The sequence below is a fragment of the Musca domestica genome, unplaced genomic scaffold, assembly GCF_030504385.1.
Source record: "Musca domestica strain aabys unplaced genomic scaffold, Musca_domestica.polishedcontigs.V.1.1 32, whole genome shotgun sequence".
Lineage (NCBI taxonomy): Eukaryota > Metazoa > Arthropoda > Insecta > Diptera > Muscidae > Musca > Musca domestica.
This window is the reverse complement of record NW_026712311.1, coordinates 9,225,595-9,253,120: the sequence shown is the minus strand read 5'-3', so window position 1 is coordinate 9,253,120 and position 27,526 is coordinate 9,225,595. Positions and strand designations below refer to the sequence as shown.

Here is a 27,526-nt window from a genome sequence, read left to right as displayed (position 1 = left end):
AATCGATTTGATTATTTTCACTTTTTACATAGAGTATATTTATTTTGATCTCTTCATTTAATACATTGCACATATATGTATATTTGAAGTAACGTTTAGTTATTAATAAACAATAAAAACTCTTTAAATCAACCATACATTGGCTACAGTATCTATACAAAAGCTCATTGCTATGAAAATGCCTGAACGGCTGTTAACTCTCTCTCTGGCAGTGAATTAAAACGATGTCACCATATGGCAACCACCAAATTTTGATTAACGTCACTGTAGTTGACACAAAGAGAAATGTCAAATTATTTACCACTACCATCACAAAAACATAATACGAATAGAAACGAAGAACACGTATACGAACACGAAGCCCACTTGACACGAACCTCTAGCTCCAAGTGATGTTTCTTGCTTGTATTTGGTTCATTCAATTTTAAACGTCGGTACTTTAGGTTTGCGTGCTCTCGTGGTGGAGTTTGAAGAGATTTGTTCCAGCCCAATTTGACGAAATCATATTGGGGGAATATATTTCACTTTCTATATTACTGACTGATCGGTTGAGTGCGGAGAATAATTCATAAATATTTACGAGAAACGCTTTAAATACAATAAACAATTAAATCATGGGAAGTAAGTAAATCGAGAAAGAAAAACAGTGAGCAATTTACAAAGATTTCAACTTTTGATGATGGATATGTAGTGCTTATACACAAATTTGCTTACGTATACAGCCGGCTGGTGTGGAGATGCCTTAAATATATGAAATTGTGAATCCGGCATTATTTTTCCTATTGAAAATGTTATTGCATATCCATCCAAGCATGCAGTGCATTAAAGTGCTCCTGATTTGGTGACGTGTAAACTAATATTTCAATTCTTTCGTTTTACAGTTAAATTCCTCGAAGTCATAAAGCCCTTCTGCAGTATACTGCCAGAAATTGCCAAACCTGAACGCAAGGTGAGTTATTAAACAACAGACAAATATAAAAAATGGCTAAATAATGCCAGTTTAATTAATGGAAAAGGCCAAAGATTCCTCTAACCCATGGAAATTGCCATTCTTTAGCCGCCCGAACTACTAATCTCACGTCTTCAACTTTCTACTTGTCCTTAGTTAGAAGTTGTATGTGCAGTGAAAATGCGAGGCCAAAGCCACGCAGGCAGAGTCAAAAATAATAGCATTGAAAGTACATATCATTAATAGTCGTATTAAAATAAATATTGTTTCATTTTTATTTAATTTATTAAATTTTCCATAATTAGTTGGCAAAGTAAAATCTAAAAAATATAATTTTCTATAGCCTTGCTTTCTCTCTCTCATCTCAAAATTTGACATTTCTTCATTTGCCTCTTTTGACGTTTGTCTCATGTTGACGTATACAACGTGTACACTGTCTGCCGAATGCAAGTTCGTTCCTTCGTGCGCTTTGCGTTTCTCTTGTACGAGGCCCCCTTTATTTACACTTGATTGTTGTTTAGATTGTTTTTTGCTTACGTAGCACACGACCACTTGTCAAAACATAGCCACAAATAGAAATTGTTTGAAGGGCCTCTAATTGGAAAATTGTAAAAGAGAATCATTTTACAACGCATGCATGAAACAAAAATAAAATAAAAAAAGAATTTTTGACCGAAATATACAAAACTATTTAATTTCCACACTGTCTGCAATGAATGTCTTTAGTTTGTATTTTTGATACCTACCTATGGATAGTTCAATGACTTGAGTATTTTATGCTTTGAAGCATTATTAAACGAATGATTTAGTTTATTATTGTGCGGACTACAGTAACAGGTTTTGATGGCATACTTCTTCCAAATTATTTATATAGGTCAGTAGTAAATTGTTTAAATTAATGTTACAAAATAGTAATAATCAAGCAGTAAAAACTCTGCACAATATGTTATCAGTTTTGACAGAGGAACTTAGCTTTTCAATTATTTTTGAACATAATCGCTAGATAACTACATAGGATCATCCAGCACATAAATGTTTTAAAATATTTGTTTCCAAATATCTACAAGAATTATACAAATGTCATATCCTCTTCCATAACCTTTATTATAGATCCAATTCAGAGAGAAAGTGCTATGGACCGCCATAACGCTCTTCATCTTCTTGGTATGCTGTCAAATCCCTCTCTTCGGTATCATGAGTTCCGACTCCGCTGATCCTTTCTATTGGATTCGTGTGATTTTGGCCTCAAATCGTGGTACCCTCATGGAATTGGGTATTTCTCCCATTGTTACATCTGGCTTGATTATGCAATTGTTGGCTGGTGCCAAAATCATCGAAGTTGGTGACACTCCCAAGGATCGTGCTTTGTTCAATGGCGCCCAAAAACTCTTTGGTATGGTCATTACCATTGGTCAAGCCATTGTTTATGTGATGACTGGCATGTATGGCGATCCATCTGAAATTGGTGCCGGTGTCTGCTTGTTGATCATCATTCAATTGTTTGCCGCCGGTTTGATTGTCTTGTTGTTGGATGAACTGTTACAGAAGGGTTATGGTTTGGGATCCGGTATTTCTCTCTTCATTGCCACCAACATTTGCGAGACAATTGTGTGGAAGGCTTTCTCTCCCACCACTGTTACAACTGGACGTGGTACTGAATTCGAAGGAGCTGTCATTGCCTTGTTCCACTTAATGGCCACCCGCAACGATAAGGTACGTGCCTTGCGTGAAGCCTTCTACCGTCAAAACTTGCCCAACTTGATGAACTTGTTGGCCACCGTTCTCGTTTTCGCCGTTGTCATCTACTTCCAAGGTTTCCGTGTCGATTTGCCCATCAAGTCGGCCCGTTATCGCGGTCAATACAGCAGCTATCCCATCAAACTGTTCTACACCTCCAACATTCCCATCATCTTGCAATCCGCCCTCGTATCCAACTTGTATGTCATCTCGCAAATGTTGGCTGTTAAGTTCCAAGGAAACTTCTTCATCAACCTGCTCGGCGTTTGGGCTGATGTTGGTGGTGGCGGCCCAGCTCGCTCCTACCCCATTGGCGGTCTTTGCTACTATTTATCGCCACCCGAAAGTGTTGGTCACATCTTAACCGATCCCATTCATGCCATTCTTTACATTGTCTTCATGTTGGGCTCTTGCGCTTTCTTCTCAAAGACATGGATTGATGTATCTGGAAGCTCTGCCAAGGATGTAAGTTTATTGTTAATGCATGCAACAACTATAAACCGTTATTAATCTGGCTGTTCTTTTCCTTTATTTTTTTGTAGGTTGCTAAACAATTGAAAGAACAACACATGGTTATGCGTGGCCATCGTGAAAATTCTATGATCCATGAATTGAACCGTTATATTCCCACAGCTGCTGCCTTCGGTGGTTTGTGCATTGGCGCTCTGTCTGTTTTGGCCGATTTCTTGGGTGCCATCGGATCTGGTACCGGTATCCTGTTGGCTGTCACCATCATCTATCAGTACTTCGAAATCTTCGTTAAGGAACAATCCGAAATGGGTGGTATGGGCACGCTGCTGTTCTAAGCATATCCAAAAATACAGCTTAAAGCAAAGTGTGTTTATGTTGTATGTTTAGATTCATAAGCAACTATCCGAAACATTTTACGCTTCGGATTTTTATAATAATTCTCTGTAATTTACTTACTTACCCATTACAACAACAAAAAAGTGAGGCGCAGAGGTGCGGGGAGTGAATCAAACGAAAAATGTTAGCCAAGTATTTCTAAATTTTCTTAGAGATTTTTTAAAGATGAGATTCCTAGATATTCTTTTCACACCGACCGACCTCTGTAGTGAGAGAGTTGTTTTTAAGCTTTTTGTGTTTTGGTAAAACCTCAAAACATGTTTGTTGTTTCCTTCTGAAATTCCACTAATTTATTTGAGAACGTCATTTCATTGAAAGCGATAATATGCCTCCATCTACGCATGAAAATATATCATTGAATTTAAGTTTTTTTTGTATCGATTAAGTAAGATTTACAAAAAATAAAAACCCAACAAAGCTGTTGATACTTTTTTACTACAGTACAAGACAAACAATTTTTGGTTTCCTTTTTTAAGTTGGCAGTTGGGGTGGGTGTGAAAAGATATCAAACCAAAAAAACGTCCATTGTAATATCTCTAAAACTTTCTATTGACTAACATTTTTCTGTAGATCATCCACTGAACTTATCTGCGCCGTTATTTTGTTAATTCATAGCAAAAAGAACTCGTACGAAATATGTAATGAACACCTTTACGAAGCAAAGAAACAATTAAAAATCCACCTTTAGTAATAGTTATTTTTATAAAATATTAAAAATAAGAAGTCGACGTCATCCTCTTTCCTTCCATTAATAAAGTCCTGAAAAATCACTAAAACTTTCCTCGGGTTTTATGTGCTAAACAATTTAAATAATATTTCGAGATAAGATAAGACATTTATCGCTTCGGCTACTGAATCTATAGCCTATTTTAAAGTGTTTTTTTTTTTTGTCATTCTTATAATAGTGTTTCTAAAACTGCTGTCGTTTCTTACTGCTAAAGACTGCTTCTACATTTCTTTTTATCCTTTTCATTTTAAAACAGAAGAAATCTGCAGTAATTTTAGAAATGCTATTAAAATCTTTTATTTTCTTTTTATTAAATACGATACAATGATTGTGAAATTATTAAAGATAATAATGAAGTAAATAGGTTCAATATTGATTGTAATAAGAATTAAAATACAAAAGAAAATAATTCAAAGAAATTTTGTTTCTTTTTTTCTGTATGACAGACTTTATTTAATTATTGTTAACTTAGACAAGAATCGCAATACGAGGAAAATAATTCTTAAAGGAGCAGGAAGTCGAGTGTTTCTGAGGTGACCGGGAAAAGAAGTTTAACAAAATCTGCCGGCCATATTATAAACAAGTAAAAAAGCTGTAAGTTCGGCCGAGCCGAACTTTGAATACTCTTCACCATTTGGAACGAATTTGGCAATTCTCAAAAACAATAAAATCCGTTAAAATTTTTTTTTAAAATTTTACAAATACCGAATGTAGCTGTTTTATGGGGGTCTACACGACGACATGGACCTGCATAGGTAACTTTTGTCATAAGCCATTACAATATTCAAATGCGAAACTTAAAAAAAATCGGTGAATAATGTAGCTAAAATTATCAAAATACCGAATATCGGGAGGTTCCGCTTTATGGGGGCTATACGAACACGTGGAACTGCAAAGACAATTTTCAGTCTTCGGCTGTAGTATCTATTACGAACTTCAAATTTGAAACAATTCCGGTGAATAATGTCGGTAAAATCATCAAAATACCGAATATCGGGAGGTATCTTTATATGGGGGCGTGGACCTGCACAGACAATCTCCCCTCATAGGCTGTAGTATCCCTTTGGAACTTCAAATACCAAATTTGAAACAATACCGGTGAATAATGTCGCTATATCGAAAATAGTCAGGTACCTTATATGGGGGCTATACCAAAACGTGGGCCTACATAACACATTTTCAATACCAAAAGTTCTTCAGACATAATATATATTTGAGTAAAATTTTGTCAATCTTCTTCATTTCGTTCGAAAGCTAGAGTGATTTTTACAGGCGGACATCGCTAATCAATATTTTTCACTTATTTTATGCTGATCAAGAATATATATACTTTATGGTGTCTAAAATTTATATTTCGAGGTGTTATAAATGGAATGACAAACTTAATATAACCTTCATACAATGGTGGAGGGTATAAAAAGATGTTCAAAACTAGTAGATACTCGCAGGTATTGGAACAGAGCCATTATTTCGTATAACTATTCGTGTGTGTGTGTGTTTGTAAATTGTCAATAGAACGAGATGTACGAAAGCAAAAGAACTAGATGAACTTAAAGAACTATATCAACCAAAGGAACTAGAAGAACGAAACTCTCCGGTATGGTTCCGAGCGTTCCTTTTGTAGAATAGTTTCATTGAACTATTTCGTTCCGGAACGACACAACTCTTAACTTATCTTTAGTTCTAAGGGAGGAATTTTTGGTAATTTCATGAATTTGTTGGACAAATTCCATTGCTTCTTGTAATCCAGATTTAGGCTACCTTACCTACTGTCTTCAGATTTGAAATTTCACAATCGGAGTACATGAAGAGAATATAATTGGCGAACAACGTACCAAGTGGGAGAATACGACGAAATGTCGACAACACACATTCTTAATCGGAATTGGCCATATCTGAGGACGCAAGGATCTGCACTGCTTCGCAATACGTCTCCCGTAATTACGCTAATATGTTTGATAACAATAGTCGGTTATTTACTATCGTTCAGCGAGACTGCAGTATTATTTTTGACCGTAACTCCTGGCTATATTCTGCCCAATGCCGAGTTTTGGATATGGACGGCATTTACCTTTTGCTTCATCGAATTGCATTGGTGGGAGGTGTTGGTAGATGTTGTAACAGTGGGGCTGTGCGGCAAAATGATCGAACCCTTGTGGGGTCAAATGGAGATGTTTAAATTCTTTGCCCTGAGCAATTTTGGTGTGTCCATCCTGACCACCATGTATTATTTGTTCTACTACATGATAACAAAGAACCCGCAGATTTTGTTTGATGTTCATATCCATGGTTTGGCTGGTTATGTAGCTGGTATATGTGTTGCTGTTCGTCAGATTATGCCAGATCATCTGATCTTCAAAACACGCTGGGGCAAACTGACCAATCGCAATGTCCCATTGTCCGTGCTGATATTATCCATTATATTCTGGGCAGTGAATATGCTGGATGGCACATATCCTGCCATGTTTGCTTCGGGTCTTTTGGTGTCATGGGTATACTTACGTTTCTATCAGCATCATCCCAATGGTAAAGGCGATAGTTCCGAAAGCTTTACTTTTGCCAGTTTCTTTCCAAATATAATGCAGCCGGTAATACAGATATTGGTCAAGCCAATATATGGGTGCTGTTTAAAGGTGGGTGTGGTAAAACCACCGGCCCCACCGCGAGTTTCCGCCGCCAATTTAACATCCGTTTCAATCTCAATGCCCGGTGTAGATCCACATGACGTAGAAAGGAGGCGGTAAGTAGTACCATACGACTATTATTGTTATGGGCTATATCATTGAGATATTTTTCTTTGCAGACAAATCGCATTGAAGGCACTAAGCGAACGTTTAAAGGCAACAGAAACCACAAAACACACACCGTTACCAAAATCATTTCCTACAGTGGCTGGAGCTGGTCACGGTCACGGTCATAGTCACAACCACCAGCATCAACATAAACATCATCATGGCCATGGCCATGGCCATGGAAGTCATGGTGGACACAGCCATCAACATGTTGGTGGTGCACACCAACATAATGCTTCGGGCCACAGCCACCATAGCGGCGGGCATGCCGAAATACAAACGCCACCTTTTTTGGCCCAGTCAGCGTCACCATCCCAGCCCATCACCACGGCCCGATCAGAACCACGAATGATCAGCACAATGAGCCCCATAGCCATTCCCATGCCTGCGCCGCCTCCCAAAACGCCACCTGCAGAGAATTCTGCAATAGCTACTAGCGAGTTTGTCGATACCAATAGTGATAAAGCATTACTCATCGATGTAGAGGGCGAAACCCAATGAAAAATGTAGCATAAGAAGTAGTAGCAAAATTATCAGCTAAAAGTGTGAACACGACGAAGATGACGATGCTGCTGCAAACACGCTTAGCAGTGATTTTTTGTTTTTTATTATATTTTTATTTAACCTGTATAAAAACTACCTAGAAACTATTTTGAAGTATAGTTGGTACATTTCCACATGTTTCTTCTTCGAAGGGAATCGCCATTTCCTTCCCTCCAAGTTGTATTCTCGTTTCTCTTTTTTATATGTAATTATTATTATGTTAAAAATAAATATTAAAATGCAATAAAATGCTTTTAGGACATGACATGATTTTTTTTTAATATAAAAGTCCCGATTGATTCTTAATTTATTGTTTTCTCTCGTTCAAATTCCAGACCAGATTAACTTGGATACAATACAAATTTAAGTTGGTTTTCAAAAACCAGCATACTTTGAGAATAATTTTGTGGATAGCCACAAGTTTTTCTTAGAAAACACATTCCATCCATCCAATGTATTGTATTACATTGTTCGGTGTGGATTTATAGATGTTTTAGTGGTCGTAGTTGTACATCTCATCTATAGTACTGGTTTTGTTGCTGCCAAGATCCCTGGACGTTCTGATTAGTCTGTCCAGACGGGGTTTCATATGAAGTGTTGTTGCCAGAAGTAGCAACGCCGCCGGAACCCGAACTACCAAATGAGTTTAAGACACTGCTATAATACGAAGCATCAGCCACGGTCTCGGATGGTTGATGGTGGCTTATTTGACCCGGAGCTTTCTTTAGCGATTGATGAACGGCTACTTTTCCTTGGTGACAATCTTGAGCATTTGCGCTATTGATTCGAGCCAAGTTAGCTTGGGTCAATGAGGAATGAATTTGAGCATTCGTGGGAGGTAACGATCCTGGTGGATTGATTGTTCCAATACTGCTGGAACGCATCTGTGTCCTCTGTGTGAGGAGAGTCGATGGTGCTTGAATCGGCGTTACGACTGCCGAAGATTCAGAAAGTTTGCGTTGTGGCCCCAATTCTTGTTTGTTTTCTGGCTGTGGAACTGGGGCGGGAGGTGGTGGTGGCGGCTGTGAGACGTGCCGATGATTGATATGAGCTTGCAAATCCCTTTGAGATAAATACGTTCTCCTGCATCCAGTATTGCCGTATCTGCTGCCACTGTGTGTGCACATGAAGACCGTACCCAATCCGGACTGTTCAACGCGTACAACTTTGTCATTGCAACGTGGACAAACCTTTACCGGTTCCGTGCGGGCACATTTCAAACAAAATACATGTTTGCATGGAATCATGCGACCATAATGCAGAATTGGCTTGTCGCATTGGTCACAGATATGGATCATGGGATTCAACACTTTCTCTCCAATTAAATTCACCTTGTGATTCCACTTGAGGCGCAGCATAGGCTCTGGCGGTCCCCTAGATATTGTAGTGAATGTTGGGGCTTCCAATTGTGATATATCTGCTTCCATATCAACTATAGAGGAAAAGAATTATCAATTGTTTGTTCTGTTTTGAATATCGAAATTCTTACTTGTTTGAGGAACAATGGTTTGTGGTTGACTTTGTACATCTGCTTGGGTGCCTGGAGCCACAGTGTTGTTAGCTTCTTGTGTGGGTACACTTGCGTTAGCATCTGAATCGGTTTTTGGTAATTCGTGCATCACTGCATCCTCTGTGGCTTCGAGTGGAATATTTCCACTGCCCGTTGAAATGTCACCATCCTCAGCAACTGCACCGGAGCCACCATCAATGGACTGATCCAACGAAACCTCCTCGTCACTAGACACAACAACGGCAGCCGCCTTTTTACCCCTGCCGCGACCACGGCCACGTCCTCTGCCACGGGCCCGCGTCCCACGAGCACGACCTCTTGCTCTTTTACCACCACTTTCATCTGCGTCCATTTTTAATATTTATTATATTAACAAATTAAGATGCAGTCAGGGACAGACAACGAAGCGAAACGATTTTTCGGCGGCGGCGCATCTGTTGTAAACGGCGACGAGCTGTAGTTATGTCAGCAGCGCCAAAATTCAACAATAACAAAAGTTGTGTTCCAGTACTTTTTTAGTAGTAAAACTAGTAGAAGAGAGAACAGTTCGAAATGTCATTCTCATTTAGGTTTGCTCAAAAAATAAGGGAACGGAAAATTAGCAGAAATGCGATAAAATGTCAAAATTCAAAATTCCAAAAGTAAACAGCCTAAATCGGACTGGTGAAACCTTACTGAAAAGGTCATTTTCTTTATTGAAATGTATCAATACATTTTTCAACCTTGTTAGCCCTGTCAATTAAATGTCAAATTTACAATATGCACATTTCTGCTCGGCCAAATTCATGTAGCTAAAACAAGCAGAAATGTGCACCACTCAGCGCCATTTTTTTCTCGAGAGAGCTGCAAGTTTTGCTAGTTTTTGGAGTACGGGAACGCGTTGTAGCAGAATTAGTGCTAATTAGTACTAATTTGCAGGTTCTGGAACACAACTAAAAATTATATCAGGGTGAGAATACATAAAACGCTTTTTTGACTGGCTTAAAGCTGGTAATACATAAAGCGCTTATTTGGCCGGCTTAAGTCATCGGCTGGCTTCTTCGGAAATGAACAAAGGAGCCTAGGGCCAAAATCGAACTAGGTCAACCTAAAACTCCTTTGTTCATTTACGAAGAAGCCAGCCGATGACTTAAGCCAGCCAAATATGCGCTTTATGTATTTCCAGCCTTATATCTTTAATTCATAATTTTTAGACTTTTTGAAAAATTTGGAGTGGGAAATAAAAATGAAAGAGGTCCCCAACGAAACAACATATTAAAAAAATCAAGATACAGTCAGGGACAGACAACGAAGCGAAACGATTTTTCGGCGGCGGCGCATCTGTTGTAAACGGCGACGAACTGTAGAAAGACAATAACAAAAATTATATCAGGGTGAGAATACATAAAACGCTTCTTTGATTGGCTTATGTCCAAGCCTGTCTTCTTCGTAGCGGAATAAAGGAGTTTTATGCCATGTTTACGTTAGAACTTTTTGTACGGTTAACCTACTTTGAGAGGATTTATTTGAAGTAAAAGTAATGGATAGGACAATTTAAATCCAAATCCAAAGGAGCTAAGGTCCAAAATCGAACTAAATTAACCTAAAACTCCTTTGTTCACCTACGACGAAGCCAGCCGAAAGGGAATGGAAATGGCAAAATGAAACTAAATCAATCTAAAACTCATTTGTACTTTTTCAAAGAAGCCAGTTGATGACAATTGATCAGTTCAGTACCTGCAAGAATCTTCTAATTTTGAATCTATTTTCTATATCACAAAGGGAAAATCAGCTGTCGTAGTAACAATTTTACATTCTTGCAGTTCTAGAACAGACCAAATATGCACCTTCAAGGCCTCGATGTCTATTCACTTTCCTGTCATACGTCCAACAAACAGGACACGGTGGTGAATTCAGTGCAAATACAACCCTAAATTTGATACCACTTTTTGCATTGCTGTCGAAGAAGAAATTCACCACTCCTCTTGGTGCCGCCGTGGTGAGTGTCGCTCGGTCTTTCTTTTTCTCGCAACGTCTCATTGCAGGCGTGTGGTACTTTTTTAAGTTGGTCAGGAAAAATCAGTAAACATCCAAAATGGTACGTGAAAATAATTATCAAAACGTTTAAAATCGCAAGAAAAAGGCAACAAATATTCCAAAAACACAAATATTTCGTAGTGATGTGAAAATTTTTCGGAAAAATGTTGAAATTAAAGTTGTGAAATTCCTTTGGAGACGTCGTAGTCGTCGTTGATGATGTCAGTATAGGTGAATGTGTGTGATGGCTTCGTTTTTTGTGTCTCTTCGTTTCATCTTCGTGGGGGTCACCACCACAATCATGGCTGCCATCCAATCAACGACAACGAGGCGAAGAGAAGACGATATGACGTGGAATGTTTCCACAAAGGAAAAAACGAAATGAAAATGTGGCCTTGGAAGTTGCCTAGGATTTCCTTATTTGTCTCCCGTGAAAATATTTTACGTTCATCTTTGATATAACGATTTGTATTTCTTTATGGTTCATAGGTCAACTTCACCGTCGATGAAATCCGTGAGCTTATGGACAAGAAGCGGAACATCCGTAACATGTCCGTTATTGCTCACGTCGATCATGGTAAATCCACCTTGACCGATTCCTTGGTAAGTGTTTTAGATCAATACGATCTATATATATATGTAAATTGTTAGCCACGCCCCTTGGGACAAAGTGTTCTAATCATGGAGTTTTTGTTGTTGGTAGGTTTCCAAAGCTGGTATTATTGCTGGTGCCAAGGCTGGTGAAACTCGTTTCACCGATACCCGTAAGGATGAACAGGAACGTTGCATCACCATCAAGTCAACGTAAGGATAGCTAAATCAACATGCTTTGCATTGGTCGGATTTAACATAACCTCACTTTTTGGGTTGTTTTGATTTTGTTTTGCAGTGCCATCTCTATGTACTTCGAAGTTGAAGATAAGGATTTGGTCTTCATCACCAATCCCGATTTGCGTGAGAAGGACAGCAAGGGTTTCTTGATCAATTTGATCGATTCCCCCGGTCACGTTGATTTCTCCTCTGAAGTCACTGCTGCTCTTCGTGTAACTGACGGTGCCTTGGTCGTCGTCGATTGTGTCTCTGGTGTGTGTGTCCAAACTGAAACTGTCTTGCGTCAAGCTATTGCTGAACGTATCAAGCCCATTTTGTTCATGAACAAGATGGACCGTGCTTTGTTGGAATTGCAATTGGATGCTGAAGAATTGTACCAAACTTTCCAACGTATTGTTGAAAACGTGAACGTCATTATTGCCACATACAACGACGATGGTGGCCCAATGGGTGAAGTACGCGTCGATCCCTCCAAGGGTTCCGTCGGTTTCGGTTCTGGCTTGCACGGTTGGGCCTTTACCCTCAAACAATTCTCTGAAATGTACGCCGAGAAATTCAAGATCGATGTCGTTAAGCTAATGAACAGGTCAGTACAACAAACAATAATTTAAATAAATATATATTTTTGTAGAAATTGTAGAAAATCCTATGCTTTTAGCACAAATCGTGTTGTTCATAAAGTTGAGGATTTCGATTTCGGGTTCTCCGCTTGGAGATTGAACAACAAGTGCCTATAAAAGTAGATCAATTTGAAGGTGGCTTCTTTGCTGTCCTTGTGACTGGCAAATGAGGCCACTCTCACAATATGGATTTGATAACGCTGAACGGTGACCTCTTTCCTAATGTCAAATCCGTTTATGCTGAAGAGTCCATATAACAGTGTGTGATTTGGTAATGTGTATTGATTGCTTTTAGCACAATTCGTGTTGTTCATAAAGATGGGAATTTCAATATTTGGATTTCTCAGCTTGAGGACTGAGCGACAAGTGCATATAAAAGCAGATTAAAAATGAAGTGGATTTCTGCTATTGCTTTAGGTAGTAAAAATTAGCTTCTAGTAAATGTTGATTCACAACGCTGAGCGGTGACCTCTTTCCCAATGTCAAATCCGTTTACGCTGAAGAATTGGCATTACACCCATCGATATATGTATAACTTGGTGTTGTCTGAGATTTTTTCATATTTTTACATATCCTTATCGGCCATTGCATTTCTTTGTGTATTTCCACAGACTCTGGGGTGAAAACTTCTTCAACGCCAAGACCAAGAAATGGCAAAAGCAAAAGGAAGCTGACAACAAGCGTTCTTTCTGTATGTACATCCTCGACCCCATCTACAAGGTGTTCGATGCCATCATGAACTACAAGAAGGAAGAAATCCCAACCTTGTTGGAAAAGATCGGTGTTACCTTGAAGCACGAAGATAAGGACAAGGATGGCAAAGCCTTGTTGAAGGTCGTTATGCGTACCTGGTTGCCTGCTGGTGAAGCTTTGCTTCAGATGATTGCCATTCACTTGCCTTCTCCCGTCGTCGCCCAAAAATACCGTATGGAGATGTTGTACGAAGGTCCTCAAGACGATGAGGCCGCCATCGCTGTTAAGAACTGCGATCCCGATGGTCCATTGATGATGTACATCTCCAAGATGGTACCCACCTCCGACAAGGGTCGTTTCTACGCCTTCGGTCGTGTATTCTCCGGTAAAGTTGCCACTGGCCAAAAATGCCGTATCATGGGCCCCAACTATGTCCCCGGCAAGAAGGAAGATTTGTACGAAAAGGCCATCCAACGTACCATCCTCATGATGGGTCGTTACGTCGAAGCCATCGAAGATGTTCCCTCTGGTAACATTTGCGGTTTGGTCGGTGTTGATCAGTTCTTGGTTAAGACCGGTACCATCACCACCTTCAAGGATGCTCACAACATGAAGGTAAGCTAGGAGTGTATCTGCATGACCCATATATTCGGTAGTCTTTGTGATGATATTTAACACAGACCTGTACAGATTTACAAACATTGAACGAAAAACGTTAACTGATTTCTTCAATAAGCCTTTGTCTTGACCATTTTTGTTGACATGATTTCTGATGGTTTTTTTCTTCGATATTACTCTCATTTTATATAGGTCATGAAGTTCTCTGTCTCACCCGTCGTGCGTGTTGCTGTTGAACCCAAGAACCCCGCTGATTTGCCCAAATTGGTTGAAGGTCTTAAGCGTTTGGCCAAATCCGATCCTATGGTCCAATGTATCATTGAAGAATCCGGTGAACACATCATTGCTGGTGCCGGTGAATTGCATTTGGAAATTTGCTTGAAGGATTTGGAAGAAGATCACGCTTGCATTCCTTTGAAGAAATCCGACCCCGTTGTGTCGTACCGTGAAACCGTCTTCGAAGAATCCAACCAAATGTGCCTCTCCAAGTCACCCAACAAGCACAACCGTTTGGTCATGAAGGCCTTGCCCATGCCTGATGGTTTGCCCGAAGACATTGATAACGGTGATGTCAGCTCCAAGGACGATTTCAAGATCCGTGCCCGTTATTTGGCTGAGAAATACGATTACGATGTAACTGAAGCCCGTAAGATCTGGTGCTTCGGTCCCGACGGTACTGGTCCCAACTTCATCTTGGATTGTACCAAATCCGTACAATACTTGAACGAAATCAAGGATTCCGTCGTTGCTGGTTTCCAATGGGCCACCAAGGAAGGTATCATGGCTGATGAAAACATGCGTGGTGTTCGTTTCAACATTTATGATGTGACCCTTCACGCTGACGCCATCCATCGTGGTGGTGGCCAAATCATTCCAACCACTCGTCGTTGCTTGTACGCTTCGGCCATTACCGCTTCCCCACGTCTCATGGAACCCGTCTACTTGTGTGAAATCCAATGTCCCGAAGTTGCCGTCGGTGGTATCTATGGTGTATTGAACAGACGTCGTGGTCATGTCTTTGAAGAATCCCAAGTTGTCGGCACACCCATGTTCGTCGTCAAGGCCTACTTGCCTGTCAACGAATCCTTCGGTTTCACCGCTGACTTGCGTTCCAACACCGGTGGTCAAGCTTTCCCACAATGTGTGTTCGATCACTGGCAAGTGTTGCCCGGTGACCCATCCGAACTCAACAGCAAACCCTACAACATTGTCCAAGACATCCGTAAACGTAAGGGTCTCAAGGAAGGTCTCCCCGATCTCTCCCAATACCTCGACAAATTGTAAAAAGTTTAACGTGTACCACCATCACCACCAATTCCCCAACAACACCTACGAGAATTCTATGCTCTTGTCGTTAACTGTTCGATCATGGATCTAACAGCAGCTGCAGCCACAAATGAAACCAAGCTTCTAAATAAAACAAAAACATAGCACACGCATAACAACAAAAACCGACAGCAGCAGACACGTTATAACAGCAAAAAATGAAATTATAGAGAAGAAAAATACAAAAATATTAAATAAAATAAAATTACATGATAATTAATGTACTCTAAAAAAAGAACAAAATAAACTTGTTTTTTGCTTATTATTAGTATTTAAGAAATCAACAACAAAGAATAAGTTTGGAAATTGGAATTTGTCTGAAAGTGGAAGACGTGAGTTTTCCAATGTAAAAGTTCACTCGAGGATGATGTTGTTCAACACATCATGATTTTCAAGGATTTGGAATCTGAAGAAAAGGAACCATTTACTCTTGGTCCAGGTACATTTTTTCAAATTTATTTGTATGTAATGAATATAGTAGGATTGAAAGTATTAAAAAGGGTTGACTTCCAAAATGTTTCTAAATAATGTAGGGACTGATGCATTGTCCACGACATCGCCTCGCAACAATTTTGATTGTGTATTGCGTTGAAAAACTGAATACTTCATACATTTTGTATAGAAGCATTTTGATGAAATTTGGCATGCAAATAACTGGAAGTCAGCCCAATTCAGTATCACTTCCTCCTGTTTATTATGAGAAAAGATTTTGCTGGAAAGGTTAGCCTTTGTTGTTGAAATCCGTTACAATAGCCCTATTACCTGTTGGCGTTGTCGTCTTTGAAATTACTTGTTGTTTCAATGCGGAAAAAGGTTTGCGACTGTTTACAAAAATGAACTAAAATCTACTACAAAAATTAAAACCGATTTTGTACTAGATTGCAGAAGTAGCGATCTCTTTACAATTTTCAGTGATACCGAAAAGTAGCAACTACAGCAACGATTTCGAGACGTGTCGTTCAACTGTAGTGACAACTGTAACAAGGCTGAATATTTTCCAAAGTCATTTCCAAAAGTTTTAATTTATTTTATTCTTATTTTCTTATTTTTTGTACAATAACCACACACAAAATCCAAAATAAAATAAATGGCAAAAGCTCTTTTTAAAAAAAGCTTTTGGCGTAGAAGTATTTATTACACATACCCCTAACTTATAAAAAAGCCCAAACGACCCAAATTGTGCTGCAATGTTATTTATTATGAACTCAAAGAAGGTGTAGGCTTATTGTACAAAGATGCAAGCGTTTCAAACTAATTGAGCAGGTACATCATCCCGTTGTACATTTCTCTTAATTTAAAACACTTGACTATCGGAAAATAATTTATATATATTTTTTATTTTAATTTTTTCGAAACAAAACTGACAATTCACATATTTTTTTTTATAAATAAATCAACAATTTTGGTGATATCTTCAAAATTTGCAGTTTTTAACTTTTTCAATTCATTTCTGGCCATAGTGTATTCAAAATTCTCTTTTTACCTATTTAACGTTACAGAAATTTATCAAAAAATCAATTCTTTGTGAGTGAAGCAGATTGAAGAACATCAAGAGACAAGGATTATAGGTCGCTCAACAAGCCTTTACGAAAATAAAAAAAAGCATCTTCCGGGCTAACATGTCTTTAGTGGCCTACATACCATCTCCGTTTCAAATAACAAAGGTCATAGGACAGTCGGAAAAGTCAGATGCAGCTGCTCTTCAGGCCAAAACCTTAGCTGGCATTTATCGTGCCAAAGTCATAGAAGCCTATAAGAATCGTCGAATATTTACAATCTATGGAAATTACAATACGATACGACGAGCCCTGCTAAAAAGAGGCTGGTTGGAAAGGCTCACACCAAATCGTTATGCCAAATTGCAAAATTTGCCCCTGGACATCCTTTTGCAGCATGCCAAACGCGGCAATGAATACGAGACGGTGGCCATTAGTAAAATAATCAATCATTTTCCGCCATTTTTTGTATGGCAACCAAAGGCTCAAAGAGATTTGTATGGAGATGTGAAACCCTATCGCAATCGAGTCCGACGTGGCCAGGGATTTGATTTTTCCACCAAAGTGGGACTAATTAGTTGTGCAGAGCAAGCAAAGCTGTGGTATGGCCAAGAAGGTGGGGTTGGCATGTTGTATCCCCGCTTCTTTCGTCTGGGCGATAATGAAGAGGAACAAATGGAATTTGTTAAAGATTTTCAACTAACTCAGTGCCGAAGTTTTCTGAGATATCTGATTAAAAACAAAGATGATCCAGAACTGATTATTGACTTTGAGAATGGTGTCATTTCCCCCCAAACGGTTAACTTTGCTCTGGAGCAGATACAATGTCATATTGATGAATGTGAAAATGTTGATGGGTTAAGCCAAGCAGATAAACCACCAAGCGAGAAGGATTGGCAAGACTTCTTGACAAACTCTAATCAAGTAATTAATAACGCAAAGCAAATCAAGTGGAACTATCGCGAGCTAATGACATGTGTGCGCACAGCGGATGTTATGTTGAGATCTATTGAAGATAAACATCCAGATTATAAATGGGATGGAATGAAAAATTTATGGATTTTGAAACCAGGCTATCAAAGTCGAGGCTTGGGTATCGTAATACGCAATAATTTGGAGGACATACTGCGTTGGGCTGCAAGCCATCTGAATCGCCGTTATATAGTACAAAAATACATTGGTAAGTTATTATTTTCGCGGAAGATCGCATCAATGGAGATGTAAGTTCGATTTTCTATTATTTCTTTCAGAACAACCTTTACTCATCTACAATACCAAATTCGATATAAGACAATACATGTTGCTGGTCATACGAGACTCGAAAATAGAGATATGGCTTTATCGCGACTGTTATCTGCGCTTCAGCTCCCAAGAGTATTGCATTGATGATCTACGAGAATCCGTACATTTAACTAACAATTCCGTGCAAAAGAAATACAAAAATAAAACCTCAAGAGACCCACGATTACCCAAGAATAACATGTGGTGTTTGGAGCAATTTAAGGTCTATTTAAAAGGACAAAATAAACCCGAGGAAGTTTGGGAGAGTAAAGTGTATGCAGGGTTCCGGGAAAACCTTATAGCTGTGGTCCTGGCAAGTTTGGATGAGACCAATCTGTGTGAAAATTGTTTCGAATTGTATGGCTGTGATTTTATGCTCGACAATGAATGCACTCCCATTTTGATAGAAATAAACTCGACACCAGATTTGTCGGCCTCGACGGAAGTAACAGCACGAATTTGTCCCATGGTTATGGAGGATTGTATAAAAGTTGTGGTAGACTTGTCACGCAATAAGAGAGCTTCGACGGGACACTTTCAGAAAGTTTACGAAATAAGCTATAACTTTAAACAGGCAGAAGACACAAGTGAGGCATTCAATGTTCAGGGGAAAGCCATGGAACTGCACTCAAGAGCTAAAGTGCCATGTAAACTGAACATTTTTAAAAGGGGAAAGAAAGTTTGTACTCCTTCCAAGTCACCAAGCAAAGAGCCACCCAAACAAAAGGTATTTATGACTTTTGCAAAGTTTTTTTTATAATATTAATTATTATCTGATTTTCCTAGCCCGCATCCTTGCCCATCCAGAGTAGAAAATCGAACATAAATATATCCAATAATGTGAGAAATGCATTACATTCAAACGCCAAAGAAGCATTAGCCTTGCGATATACAATGCCCAAATAAGGTAAGTACAATTTAATATTTATTTTTCATTAAGCAATTTAACAACAATAATCACAACTACATAAAATGCATTAAATTAAAACTACACGAATCAATTATCGATCTCTGCTGAAGTCATTGGATGATGCAGTATTTTAATCCACGTGTTTCATAGCTATGGGGGGAGCTGCTGAATGTGTTTTGGAAACTACAAGTTTTCTTTTCGTATTCCAACTGGCTATGCCCCTGCCAATGGCATGTATGGTGGTGGGATTAGGCTCCGCTTGTTTCTTTACCTTACCGCCAATACTTTCAAGCCGTGTCTTTGGCGTCCGACTGGCCGGTAATAAAGGACTAAGGCTTTTATTCATTTTGACATTATTTTTGAGCGGGCTATTGTATAATTCCTTGATGTTGTCTGCCGACTTGCTAATGCTCAGCGAGGGAGCATCTAAGTGATTGTTTTTCAAACGTCCAGCACTGCGTGATGAATTAATGGCTTTTTGTTGATTATAGCTCGCCACAAAGAATTTGGATTTTTGTAAATCTTTACAGGTATTCGTGTTGGCTCCACAATGGGTATTGAGCCTGGGACCACAACTGCGATGTCTTTTCAGCGTTGAATAAACATCACATATGGGATTAGCGATGGCAGGAGTTTTTGTCGATGGCATACGCTTTACTGTGCCAGTAGCTAGACTTACAAAGGATTTACTTCTACTATCCGTTGTAGCTGGAGTGGTGGGTGGTAATAGTTTTCTATCCGTCGTTGTTAGGCCTATCAAACTGGGAACACTCGTACTACGTGGACTATTTGCCATCTCAACATTGAGACATTTTTCGATGTATTCGGTGGCATTGAAGGCTGGCATAGCTGGCTTGTTGTTGTGTGTCTGTGAGACATTTGACAGGGCCAATGTGGTGCGCTGCTTATAAATTTGACTTGTTTGCAGTGACTTTTCCTTGCGATGATAACCATAGCTATTGTGATGGTGACCACCACCACCACCACGATTTGAAATCTGTCTACCCTTAACAATCAGATTGAGTCCCATGTAGGCCGGGGTGGGTGGTATTACTTGACGGTAGATTAATTCGAAATTTCCCACATCGGCTTTGAAATCATTTCGACGATCGATAACAACTGGAAATAAATTCAAACGGATAAGAGAAGAGACTTAGTTGGGTGCCCAAATTTAATAAATAATATTGTTTTTTTTTTTTTATAGATTATCAATGAAACTGCAATTAATAATAAATAAAAAATGAGAACATGACCTCTAGCTCGAAAAGTCTTATTGCATATTTAAATCGATTATTGCCTACCTTTTATAACATCCTCCAAACACTGGGGGCACATGCGAGCCGTAACACTTGTTGTTGCTCCCAAATCCGGATTTGAATTAATTTCAATTAACCACGGATAAAAGTTTTCACAAATCATAAAATCCGCTCCGAACAGTTCAAATGTGTTCGGTGTACGTTCCATGTGATCTTGTGACACCAGAATGGCTGCCACAATGGCCTTACGCATGCCAGGATATATGCGTTCCAACCAAACTTCTTGTTTTCCGATTTGTCGCAAGTAGGCTTGAAATGAATACGAGTCCCACATATTTTCGCTGGGCAAACGTTTGTCACGTTTGCCATTGTTGGTGTACTTCTTTTGTATGGCATGATTGGTCAAGTGCACCGACTCGTGGTGGTTGGTTAGCGTGTATTCTTGTGAACTGAAGCGTAAATAGCATTCCTTGTACATCCAGATCATTAAAGGGTTAATGCTGGAGATGAGAAACCATTGACGTATGTCGAATTTTGTTTGGTGTATAATCAAAGGACGTTCTGCAAAGGGAGAGAGCGAGAGAAAAAGAGAAGAGCATTAATAATGAAAGAGTGTTGACCTGCGCATGAGACCCATGTGCCAAGAACATTTCTGTTAATGTTTGCGTGCAACCTCCGCCAACCACCTGTTGTTGAAATTTATATGTTGCATGTCTCTGAAAAATGGTGTTGGCGGTGGTGGATTGTTGTTAAGTTTGTTGTGCTAGGTTGTTATGTGTGACGTATGAAGATGTCACGTTGAGCTAAAAGAGAACGTTCGTGGCATTCAATGTCTCAGCAATAATAATAACTAGGTCTTTCGTTTATTCTTGTGATTTTTTGTACTAGTTTTTGTTTTGTCTGTCAACATCCTTTATCATGCTATGTTGTCCTGGAAAGTTTTTATATAAGTATTTTCAAGGGGTAAGGGATTCTCTCAAGTTATGAATGCATTGGAATTGGGAAAAATGTAGACATGTATGATGTGATTAAGCCTTCTGATTTTTCGATCACTCTAGCTGATTGGTAATATACAGGGTGAGATAAAAAAACTACAACAAAGTCAAGCGCCATAATTTTTACATTTTTTTTTAAATTTTTTGTTGAATTAATGCAAAAAATTTCGGAAATAGCTTCAAATTTTAGAATAAGTTTAGATTTGTTCGGATTATTCATCATTGGCACGAATTGTGGCCTTCAAACGGCCAATGAAACCGTCACACGCTGCCCGAATGTTGCTCTTCGGTATTTTGGCCCATTCCCGGCGAAGCGCTTGCTTGAGGTGATCGACACTTTGGTATTTTTTAGTGCCAGCCTTGCTTTCCAAAATACTCCAGAAACAATAGTCCAACGGATTGATATCCGGAGATTTTGGTGGCCATTCTTAGGTGGCGCGTGCAGAGTGCGATGGTGCTGAGTCCTGTTGAAATGTCCAAGGTCTGCGGCCTAAATGTTTGCGTGCCCAAGGCTTTAATACACCCTCCAGAATATTTTCGCGATAATATTATTCTGATGCCATAGTCAATTAATATGAGCGGAGTGCGACCATCGGCTGTTATGGCGGCCCACACCATCACCATGGCCGGCGCTTGAGTTCTGGTGGCCAACCGAAGGTGCACAAATTTTCAGTTGACCTCTTTGGCAAGTAAACACGATAATTTTGCTTGTTTACAAACTGCTAGACAAGGAATATTTTCTCATCGGAGAAAACCAAATTCGGCAGTTACCACTTTCGGCCCAGCGAAGCAACTCTTTAGCTCTTTCGAGTCTATTTTATTTCTGTTGCGGTGTAAGTTCTTGCACTTTTTAGAATTTCAATGGCTTTATCCCGAGCTCATATGTTCAGCTCACAAGCTTTTTTTTCGGCCACTGCGACGCGGGTTTCGGTCAAGTCGCTTCTTTACTTTCCGAACCATTTCTACTGATGTTGCTGGTTTCTTCGATGGTACGAGACACACACGATTTATTCACATTAAAATGCTGGAGTTCTCTAACGATAGCCACTTGTGGTTTTCCAGCCGATTATAAAGAAATCACACTATCACGCTTGAATTCCATCACGAATAACTTTTTTTCTGGAATTTTCTCACCAAAATGCTTTTGTGCGCTTGTAAACAATATAATGAGCTGTCACTGGAATAATTTCAAAAGCTGTCGGACGAGTGGCTTAGAAATGACACCAGCCTGAAGTTGTTTGCAGTTTTATCATCTCACCCTGTATGTATTTTGGAAAAAAAAGTTGAAAATCTTTAACTTACCCATATACTTTTGCACGACATAACGACTTTTGGAGGCAATTGGTGGATTAACAATGTTAACGATTTTCTTCAGATTATTGCTCAGCATTATGCCCCGTCCACGGCATTTATTGGCCGGTTTTATTATCCACAAATTCTGATAACCATCTATTGAGTATTGTGGCCAAAAGGGTACAATGCTGTCCAATATCTGGGCACCTTTTATAATTATATTCTCCATAATTTTCTGCGGATCGGCAAGTATTTTAAATCCCTCATGAGTTAGTTGATAGTGATGATTGAGAAATGCATCCCAGTCATGCTCCCAAATATTGGGATCTTCGGAGTCTATGTCATTGTGTTGGCATGCGTCGAGGTACTCATGACAGCGTTTGTAGGCGAATTCAATGCAGGTGAATGGCACCTTGCCGGTGGCCGAAAAAACAACATCAAAACCACCCGCCTGATATCTTTCCACCAGCCAGCGAACAAATGCTATGCAGGCGGTGAGCTTGAAATGTTCTATAAACTCGCCCAGCTCCTCCGGTGACCAGACATTGTAGCAACGTGGAAAACGACTTTCTGCCACACCTTCTTCGTAGAAGGCGGCAATGTCCCTTAGAAAGCTATTCAGATTCTCCTTGTTGGTAAAGGGGGCACGGTTGAATTTATTGATTAGCATGTTGGGATTCTTTGACTGTTCCACATAGTCGGCCTTCTCCTTGTGTGGCGTCCATAGCAGGTCACACGGTACATGTTCAATGTAGCGTGACATAATATTTCGTTCCACCTTGGCTATGAATTGTCGCTGAGTTTCTCCCGTTCTTCTTTTTGGTAGAACCTGCGACAAATCACATGGATTGATCTGGGTGCTTGGCACGAATACAGATTTCCGATGATATTCGAGTTTTTCCACCCAGCCACGAGTTTTCAAGGCATGGCGCACCGAATTATAGTTGCCCCGTATGGTAAAGATTTTATTCTGTTTAACCGCATCTTGGGCATGGCGGCGCAGCGTATTGATCTGATCATTGTTGAGTATGGTGTAGATGCACTTGACTTTTTTGAATGGCCCCGACACCGACACTTGCTTATCGATGATGACACTGCCATTGGAGGTAATCGGTGTGGCATCATTGGGCGTCTGTTGTTTATCTTTTATGGTGGTCACCGATTTCTTGGTCAGTTTACGTATGGCATCTGTTACCAAAATTTCGTTATGTTTGTGATTGAATTGTCGTTCTGACTTTGTCTTAAATAGTCTAGGAACTGCTTCCTGTTGAGTTTTAACACCCGAAATGGATTTGCTGTTGGCTTCATCGCTGAAAATTGTTGTTAACTTTTCGCGTTTGGCTGATTTTATTTGTTTAGTGTTTGGGTTTCTTGCCGACGCTTTACCACCACCAACAACAGCAATGTTTTCATTGCATACGTGGGAATTGATTTCTTTTTCGGCATTTTCGTTTTCGTTTTCCTGTGCTGTTCCACTTTTGCTAACTTCCGAATTGCTGTTGGTGACTTCTTTATTGACTTCCACTTGCAAGACTACCTCAACATTTGTTTTATGTTCTAATGATGATGGCTGTTCAATGACTGTCTTTAACATATTCACTGTCACACACAAACGCAAACACACACACACGCACACGCTCCCACAGTAACACGCAGCGCAGCAGTTCCGCGAAACTGCAATTTATTCGCGTTCGCGTAACGAACAGGCAAACGTTGTACAGATAACTAATTCAATAAATTTACCAATTCGTTTTACTTTCAAAGCTAGCTTTCATTCGGTTTAGTTTTGTTACTGCTGCCAGCAGTTGTTGCTGTTGTTGTTATTGTTGCTGTTGGTATACTCTTAGTGTTTGTCTTTGTGTGTGCTAAGTAAATAATTGTAAACATAAAAAATCAAAGTCTTATAAAACGGCCCAAAAGGAAAGCTATAAAGGTTTAGTGCTGGTGTATATGAGGGTGTAGCATAGATGTGATCATTTTCAGGAGGATTTTTATCCTGATTTACATTTTTCACAATTATGGACATTTTTGGGCCACACCTACCCTTGGGTCATTTAAAATGCTGTTTTCTTTCGCATTCCTATCATCATAGAGGAAAAGGACCTTAACGTTTTTCAAAAATAAAATGTTCCTACTTTTGTGCAAAAACTACTTACACACCAAGGGGTAGCATGAGAACACCTATGCTAACCCACGATGTACAAAATACTTTGTACATACTTTTGAGTGCGATTGAGGCGCTGGGAAATGTAGCAATAAAAAATAAATGTTCTAAAATTAAATATTTCCCAGCCGCCATAAAATATCACATGTGAAGAATTCAGTGATCTTGTGCGCTGACGCATACGATAATGTGTGAGATAATCAAGGTTATGACCCACAAGCACAGATATTGATGCGTTCAGTAGATGCACAAGACCACTTGAATGATATGTCAAGCAGCCCTGCAATATTCTCCATTCAATATTAGAATAGATAAGAACAATTGTGTGGCTGCGACTAGGTTAAGTTAGATTAGTTTCAGTAGTACGTAAGAAAAATATTTCATAATAAAAACAGAATTGAAACTACATCCAAAGAATAAGGTTGTTCTTTCTCTTCTCACACACACGAAAAAGTCCATGCCTGATATATGTCCAAACCGGAATTAGTTTTTCGGGATAGCAACCCATATAGACTTACAATCAATTAGCCCGGCCTTTTCAAACTTCCCTTAAGTTTCGTTGCATCCTAATAACAGACAACCCTTCTACATCTGTGTGGGTGCCGCCGGATTATTTGTGTAAGGGAATAATGTTGTTGGCTGCCATGTTAAACATGAAATGAGAATAAGAACCAAACTCGTGATTATCATCTGATTTTGTGAAATAATCAAAGTGTATGGAAAACGGCAAAGTTCCACATCGTCGAAGCCCATTGGCAATCCGACCAATAAGAAAAACTTTGCCAAAGATTTATGCACGCGAATGCCTTTACATTTTTTTGTGCCATAGAAGAGTGCATAAAAGTTGTTGCAATTTTTCCTCTATTTTTCTCCGCTTTTTTTTCGCAACCTAATTATTGCTTAATTTTTCCATTGTTGCGATAGTCTTCTGGCGGCATTAAGCTTTCATTGAAACGAATTAAAGTGAATAATGGATTTTTCGTTTGTGTGTGTGTGTGGTTGCGAACGCTGTCTTCTCCTTTATTAATTGCACTTTGACGCTTTTGCTTTCATTTCAAAGAAGAGCAAAGAATAGAAGAACAAACAATTTGCGTGCCATTGGCAGTTTATGAGAAGTTGTTGGCTGGCTGGTATTTAAGCCAAGAATAACTTTTGACGGAAGCCTTGAAAGTTGTCTTTGGTTAGGACAAGAACATTTATTGTCAGCACAAGAAAGAACATGACATGTGGCTGTGTGTTTCACAAAAAAATGTAGGTGACGTATGAGTAATAATAATGATGTATGTTTAGGGTAATAGCTCATACGCACCAGAGGTACCAGGTAATGTGATGTAAATTGTTAGGTAGGGAAGGTAGATGCTCGCACAAGTTACGCTTGGTGATTTGTTTCACCTATTTTGCTTCCAATTACAGATTGGAAACGGTGGCGATCTGCTTTAATTTTAGATGGAGGTCATACTATCCTGTTGCTATTCCTGTTAAACATGGTGGATGATATCCAAGATTGTTAATTTCTATGTCTGTAGATCTAAAAACATAAGGTACCTTTTTACACTCGGAGATCTCCAGGTCTATTATGTATACATCACGTACTCGATCGTTTCCATTCCGTCATTACGTTCATTAATCCTCAAAATAAACGTGTCATATTTTTTATGACCGTATAATTCTGAGTCCTTCTGTTGTAATCGCAATATTATTCGAAGGCGATCCTGGTTTTCGTATAGTATCACCAGATATTATAACAGTATCACCAGATATTCCGTATTTTGAGAAGGTTAACGTTATCGTATAGCCCGCATATACCGCCAGTGTGTCTGTTGTAATCACGTTATCTTTCGAACGAATTGAGATAGAAGGCTAAAATTGTGCATACATGCATAGTTTACCAGTGGGCAGGTTAAGTTCTTAAATGGGCCATGTTGGTACACGTCTTCATATAGCCCCTATAAAACGGTACTTCCCGATATTCGGTATTTTCATGATTTTAGCGGCCTTTTTTTACCGGAATTATTTAAAATTTCATATTTGAAGTTCGCAATGGGTACTACAGCCTATGATAAACATTTTTGTATACAGGTCCACTTCTTTGTATAGGCCCCATATAACGGTAGCTCCAGATATTCGGTATTTTTTTTTGATTTCAGCAACATTATTCATCGGAATCATTTCAAATTTTGTACTGGGAGATCTTAATGGTTACTACAACCTATAGAAAAAAATTTCGTATGCAGGTTCACGTTTTCATATAACCCCTATAAACGATACCTCCCGATATTCGGCATTTTTATGATTTTAGCGACATTATTTACCGGAATTATTTCAAATTTCGTATTTGAAGTTCGTAGTGGGTGCTACAGCCTATGACAAAAATGTTTGTATGTAGGTACATGTACAATACTCGGTATTTTTATGATTTGTGCTACATTGTTCACCAGACTTGTAACAAATTTCTTATTTAAAGTTCGTAATGGGTACTTCAGCCTATGACAATAAAATTCGTATTCGTGAACCTACTTTCGTATATCCCCCAAATAACGGTACATCCCGATATTCGGTAATTTGATGATTTTTGCGACAATATTCACCAGAATTGTTTCAAATTTGGTATTTGAAGTTCGTAATGGGTACTATAGCCCATGACAAAAAATTCATAAGCAGGTCCACGTCTTCCTATAGTCTTCATATAACAGTTTTCATTTAAGTGGTAGCTTCCGGAAGTTCTTTGAAAATTTTTGAAGTTCCTTCCAATTGGTGGAGGGTATTAAAAGTTCGGCCCGGCCGACCTTAGTTGCTTTTTTACTTGTTTTCACTCGATTTCACTCCTAGAGCAAATTTTTACTCTATTTCGTGCGATTCGGCTCCCACTCTAATTTTTCGAACAGGTGTGACTAAGGATCGC

The 27,526-nt window shown here is 39.2% G+C and overlaps 6 protein-coding genes across 7 annotated transcripts; 4 read left to right on the top strand and 2 right to left on the bottom strand.

Moving 5' to 3' along the window:
• The first annotated feature begins 398 nt into the window (after window positions 1–398).
• On the top strand, window positions 399–4,699 carry LOC101890594 (protein transport protein Sec61 subunit alpha). Its single transcript, XM_005182524.4, has 4 exons — window positions 399–621; window positions 882–949; window positions 2,060–3,151; window positions 3,229–4,699. Exons 1-4 carry the CDS (start codon window positions 615–617, stop codon window positions 3,490–3,492), a joined length of 1,431 nt encoding a protein of 476 aa, XP_005182581.1. The 5' UTR covers window positions 399–614; the 3' UTR covers window positions 3,493–4,699.
• Window positions 4,700–5,895: 1,196 nt separating this feature from the next.
• LOC101890425 (transmembrane protein 115) lies at window positions 5,896–7,880 on the top strand. The gene is made up of 2 exons (XM_005182523.4): window positions 5,896–7,020; window positions 7,084–7,880. The coding sequence occupies exons 1-2, from the start codon at window positions 6,137–6,139 to the stop codon at window positions 7,571–7,573; spliced, it is 1,374 nt and encodes a 457-aa protein (XP_005182580.2). The 5' UTR covers window positions 5,896–6,136; the 3' UTR covers window positions 7,574–7,880.
• A 156-nt stretch (window positions 7,881–8,036) lies between these two features.
• On the bottom strand, window positions 8,037–9,542 carry LOC101890142 (hypothetical protein). The gene is made up of 2 exons (XM_059125217.1): window positions 9,105–9,542; window positions 8,037–9,047 (listed from the first exon to the last, which is right to left on the bottom strand). The coding sequence occupies exons 1-2, from the start codon at window positions 9,475–9,477 to the stop codon at window positions 8,131–8,133; spliced, it is 1,290 nt and encodes a 429-aa protein (XP_058981200.1). The 5' UTR covers window positions 9,478–9,542; the 3' UTR covers window positions 8,037–8,130.
• Window positions 9,543–11,045: 1,503 nt separating this feature from the next.
• LOC101889979 (eukaryotic translation elongation factor 2) lies at window positions 11,046–15,476 on the top strand. Its single transcript, XM_005182520.4, has 6 exons — window positions 11,046–11,202; window positions 11,631–11,744; window positions 11,845–11,945; window positions 12,031–12,558; window positions 13,204–13,900; window positions 14,096–15,476. The coding sequence occupies exons 1-6, from the start codon at window positions 11,200–11,202 to the stop codon at window positions 15,185–15,187; spliced, it is 2,535 nt and encodes an 844-aa protein (XP_005182577.1). The 5' UTR covers window positions 11,046–11,199; the 3' UTR covers window positions 15,188–15,476.
• A 54-nt stretch (window positions 15,477–15,530) lies between these two features.
• Window positions 15,531–18,913, top strand: LOC101889693 (tubulin glycylase 3B). 2 transcript variants are annotated; one of them, XM_059125257.1, is made up of 4 exons: window positions 15,531–15,668; window positions 16,729–17,905; window positions 17,976–18,733; window positions 18,793–18,913. In XM_059125257.1, the coding sequence occupies exons 2-4, from the start codon at window positions 16,849–16,851 to the stop codon at window positions 18,910–18,912; spliced, it is 1,935 nt and encodes a 644-aa protein (XP_058981240.1). In that variant the 5' UTR covers window positions 15,531–15,668; window positions 16,729–16,848; the 3' UTR covers window position 18,913. The 2 variants fall into 2 exon arrangements, with proteins under 2 accessions (XP_058981240.1, XP_019891979.1); XM_020036420.2 differs by lacking the exon at window positions 15,531–15,668 and having other exon boundaries at window positions 16,612–17,905.
• LOC101890940 (tubulin glycylase 3A) lies at window positions 18,872–24,160 on the bottom strand. Its single transcript, XM_005182526.3, has 3 exons — window positions 22,470–24,160; window positions 20,218–20,733; window positions 18,872–20,035 (listed from the first exon to the last, which is right to left on the bottom strand). The coding sequence occupies exons 1-3, from the start codon at window positions 24,052–24,054 to the stop codon at window positions 19,047–19,049; spliced, it is 3,090 nt and encodes a 1,029-aa protein (XP_005182583.1). The 5' UTR covers window positions 24,055–24,160; the 3' UTR covers window positions 18,872–19,046.
• Window positions 24,161–27,526: the final 3,366 nt, after the last annotated feature.

Coding starts and splice junctions, on each gene's coding strand:
- LOC101889693 (XM_059125257.1), top strand. CDS start 16,849: ATGTCTTTAGTGGCCTACATACCATCTCCGTTTCAAATAACAAAGGTC. Junction 17,906..17,975: donor TATAGTACAAAAATACATTG/GTAAGTTATTAT, acceptor TATTTCTTTCAG/AACAACCTTTACTCATCTAC. Junction 18,734..18,792: donor AAGAGCCACCCAAACAAAAG/GTATTTATGACT, acceptor TGATTTTCCTAG/CCCGCATCCTTGCCCATCCA.
- LOC101890594 (XM_005182524.4), top strand. Junction 950..2,059: donor TTGCCAAACCTGAACGCAAG/GTGAGTTATTAA, acceptor CCTTTATTATAG/ATCCAATTCAGAGAGAAAGT. Junction 3,152..3,228: donor CTGGAAGCTCTGCCAAGGAT/GTAAGTTTATTG, acceptor ATTTTTTTGTAG/GTTGCTAAACAATTGAAAGA.
- LOC101890142 (XM_059125217.1), bottom strand. CDS start 9,477: ATGGACGCAGATGAAAGTGGTGGTAAAAGAGCAAGAGGTCGTGCTCGT. Junction 9,048..9,104: donor AACCATTGTTCCTCAAACAA/GTAAGAATTTCG, acceptor TTTCCTCTATAG/TTGATATGGAAGCAGATATA.
- LOC101890425 (XM_005182523.4), top strand. CDS start 6,137: ATGTCGACAACACACATTCTTAATCGGAATTGGCCATATCTGAGGACG. Junction 7,021..7,083: donor CATGACGTAGAAAGGAGGCG/GTAAGTAGTACC, acceptor TTTTCTTTGCAG/ACAAATCGCATTGAAGGCAC.
- LOC101890940 (XM_005182526.3), bottom strand. CDS start 24,054: ATGTTAAAGACAGTCATTGAACAGCCATCATCATTAGAACATAAAACA. Junction 20,734..22,469: donor TGTCGTGCAAAAGTATATGG/GTAAGTTAAAGA, acceptor CTCCCTTTGCAG/AACGTCCTTTGATTATACAC. Junction 20,036..20,217: donor TTTGGAGGATGTTATAAAAG/GTAGGCAATAAT, acceptor ATTTATTTCCAG/TTGTTATCGATCGTCGAAAT.
- LOC101889979 (XM_005182520.4), top strand. Junction 12,559..13,203: donor GTCGTTAAGCTAATGAACAG/GTCAGTACAACA, acceptor GTATTTCCACAG/ACTCTGGGGTGAAAACTTCT. Junction 13,901..14,095: donor AGGATGCTCACAACATGAAG/GTAAGCTAGGAG, acceptor CATTTTATATAG/GTCATGAAGTTCTCTGTCTC.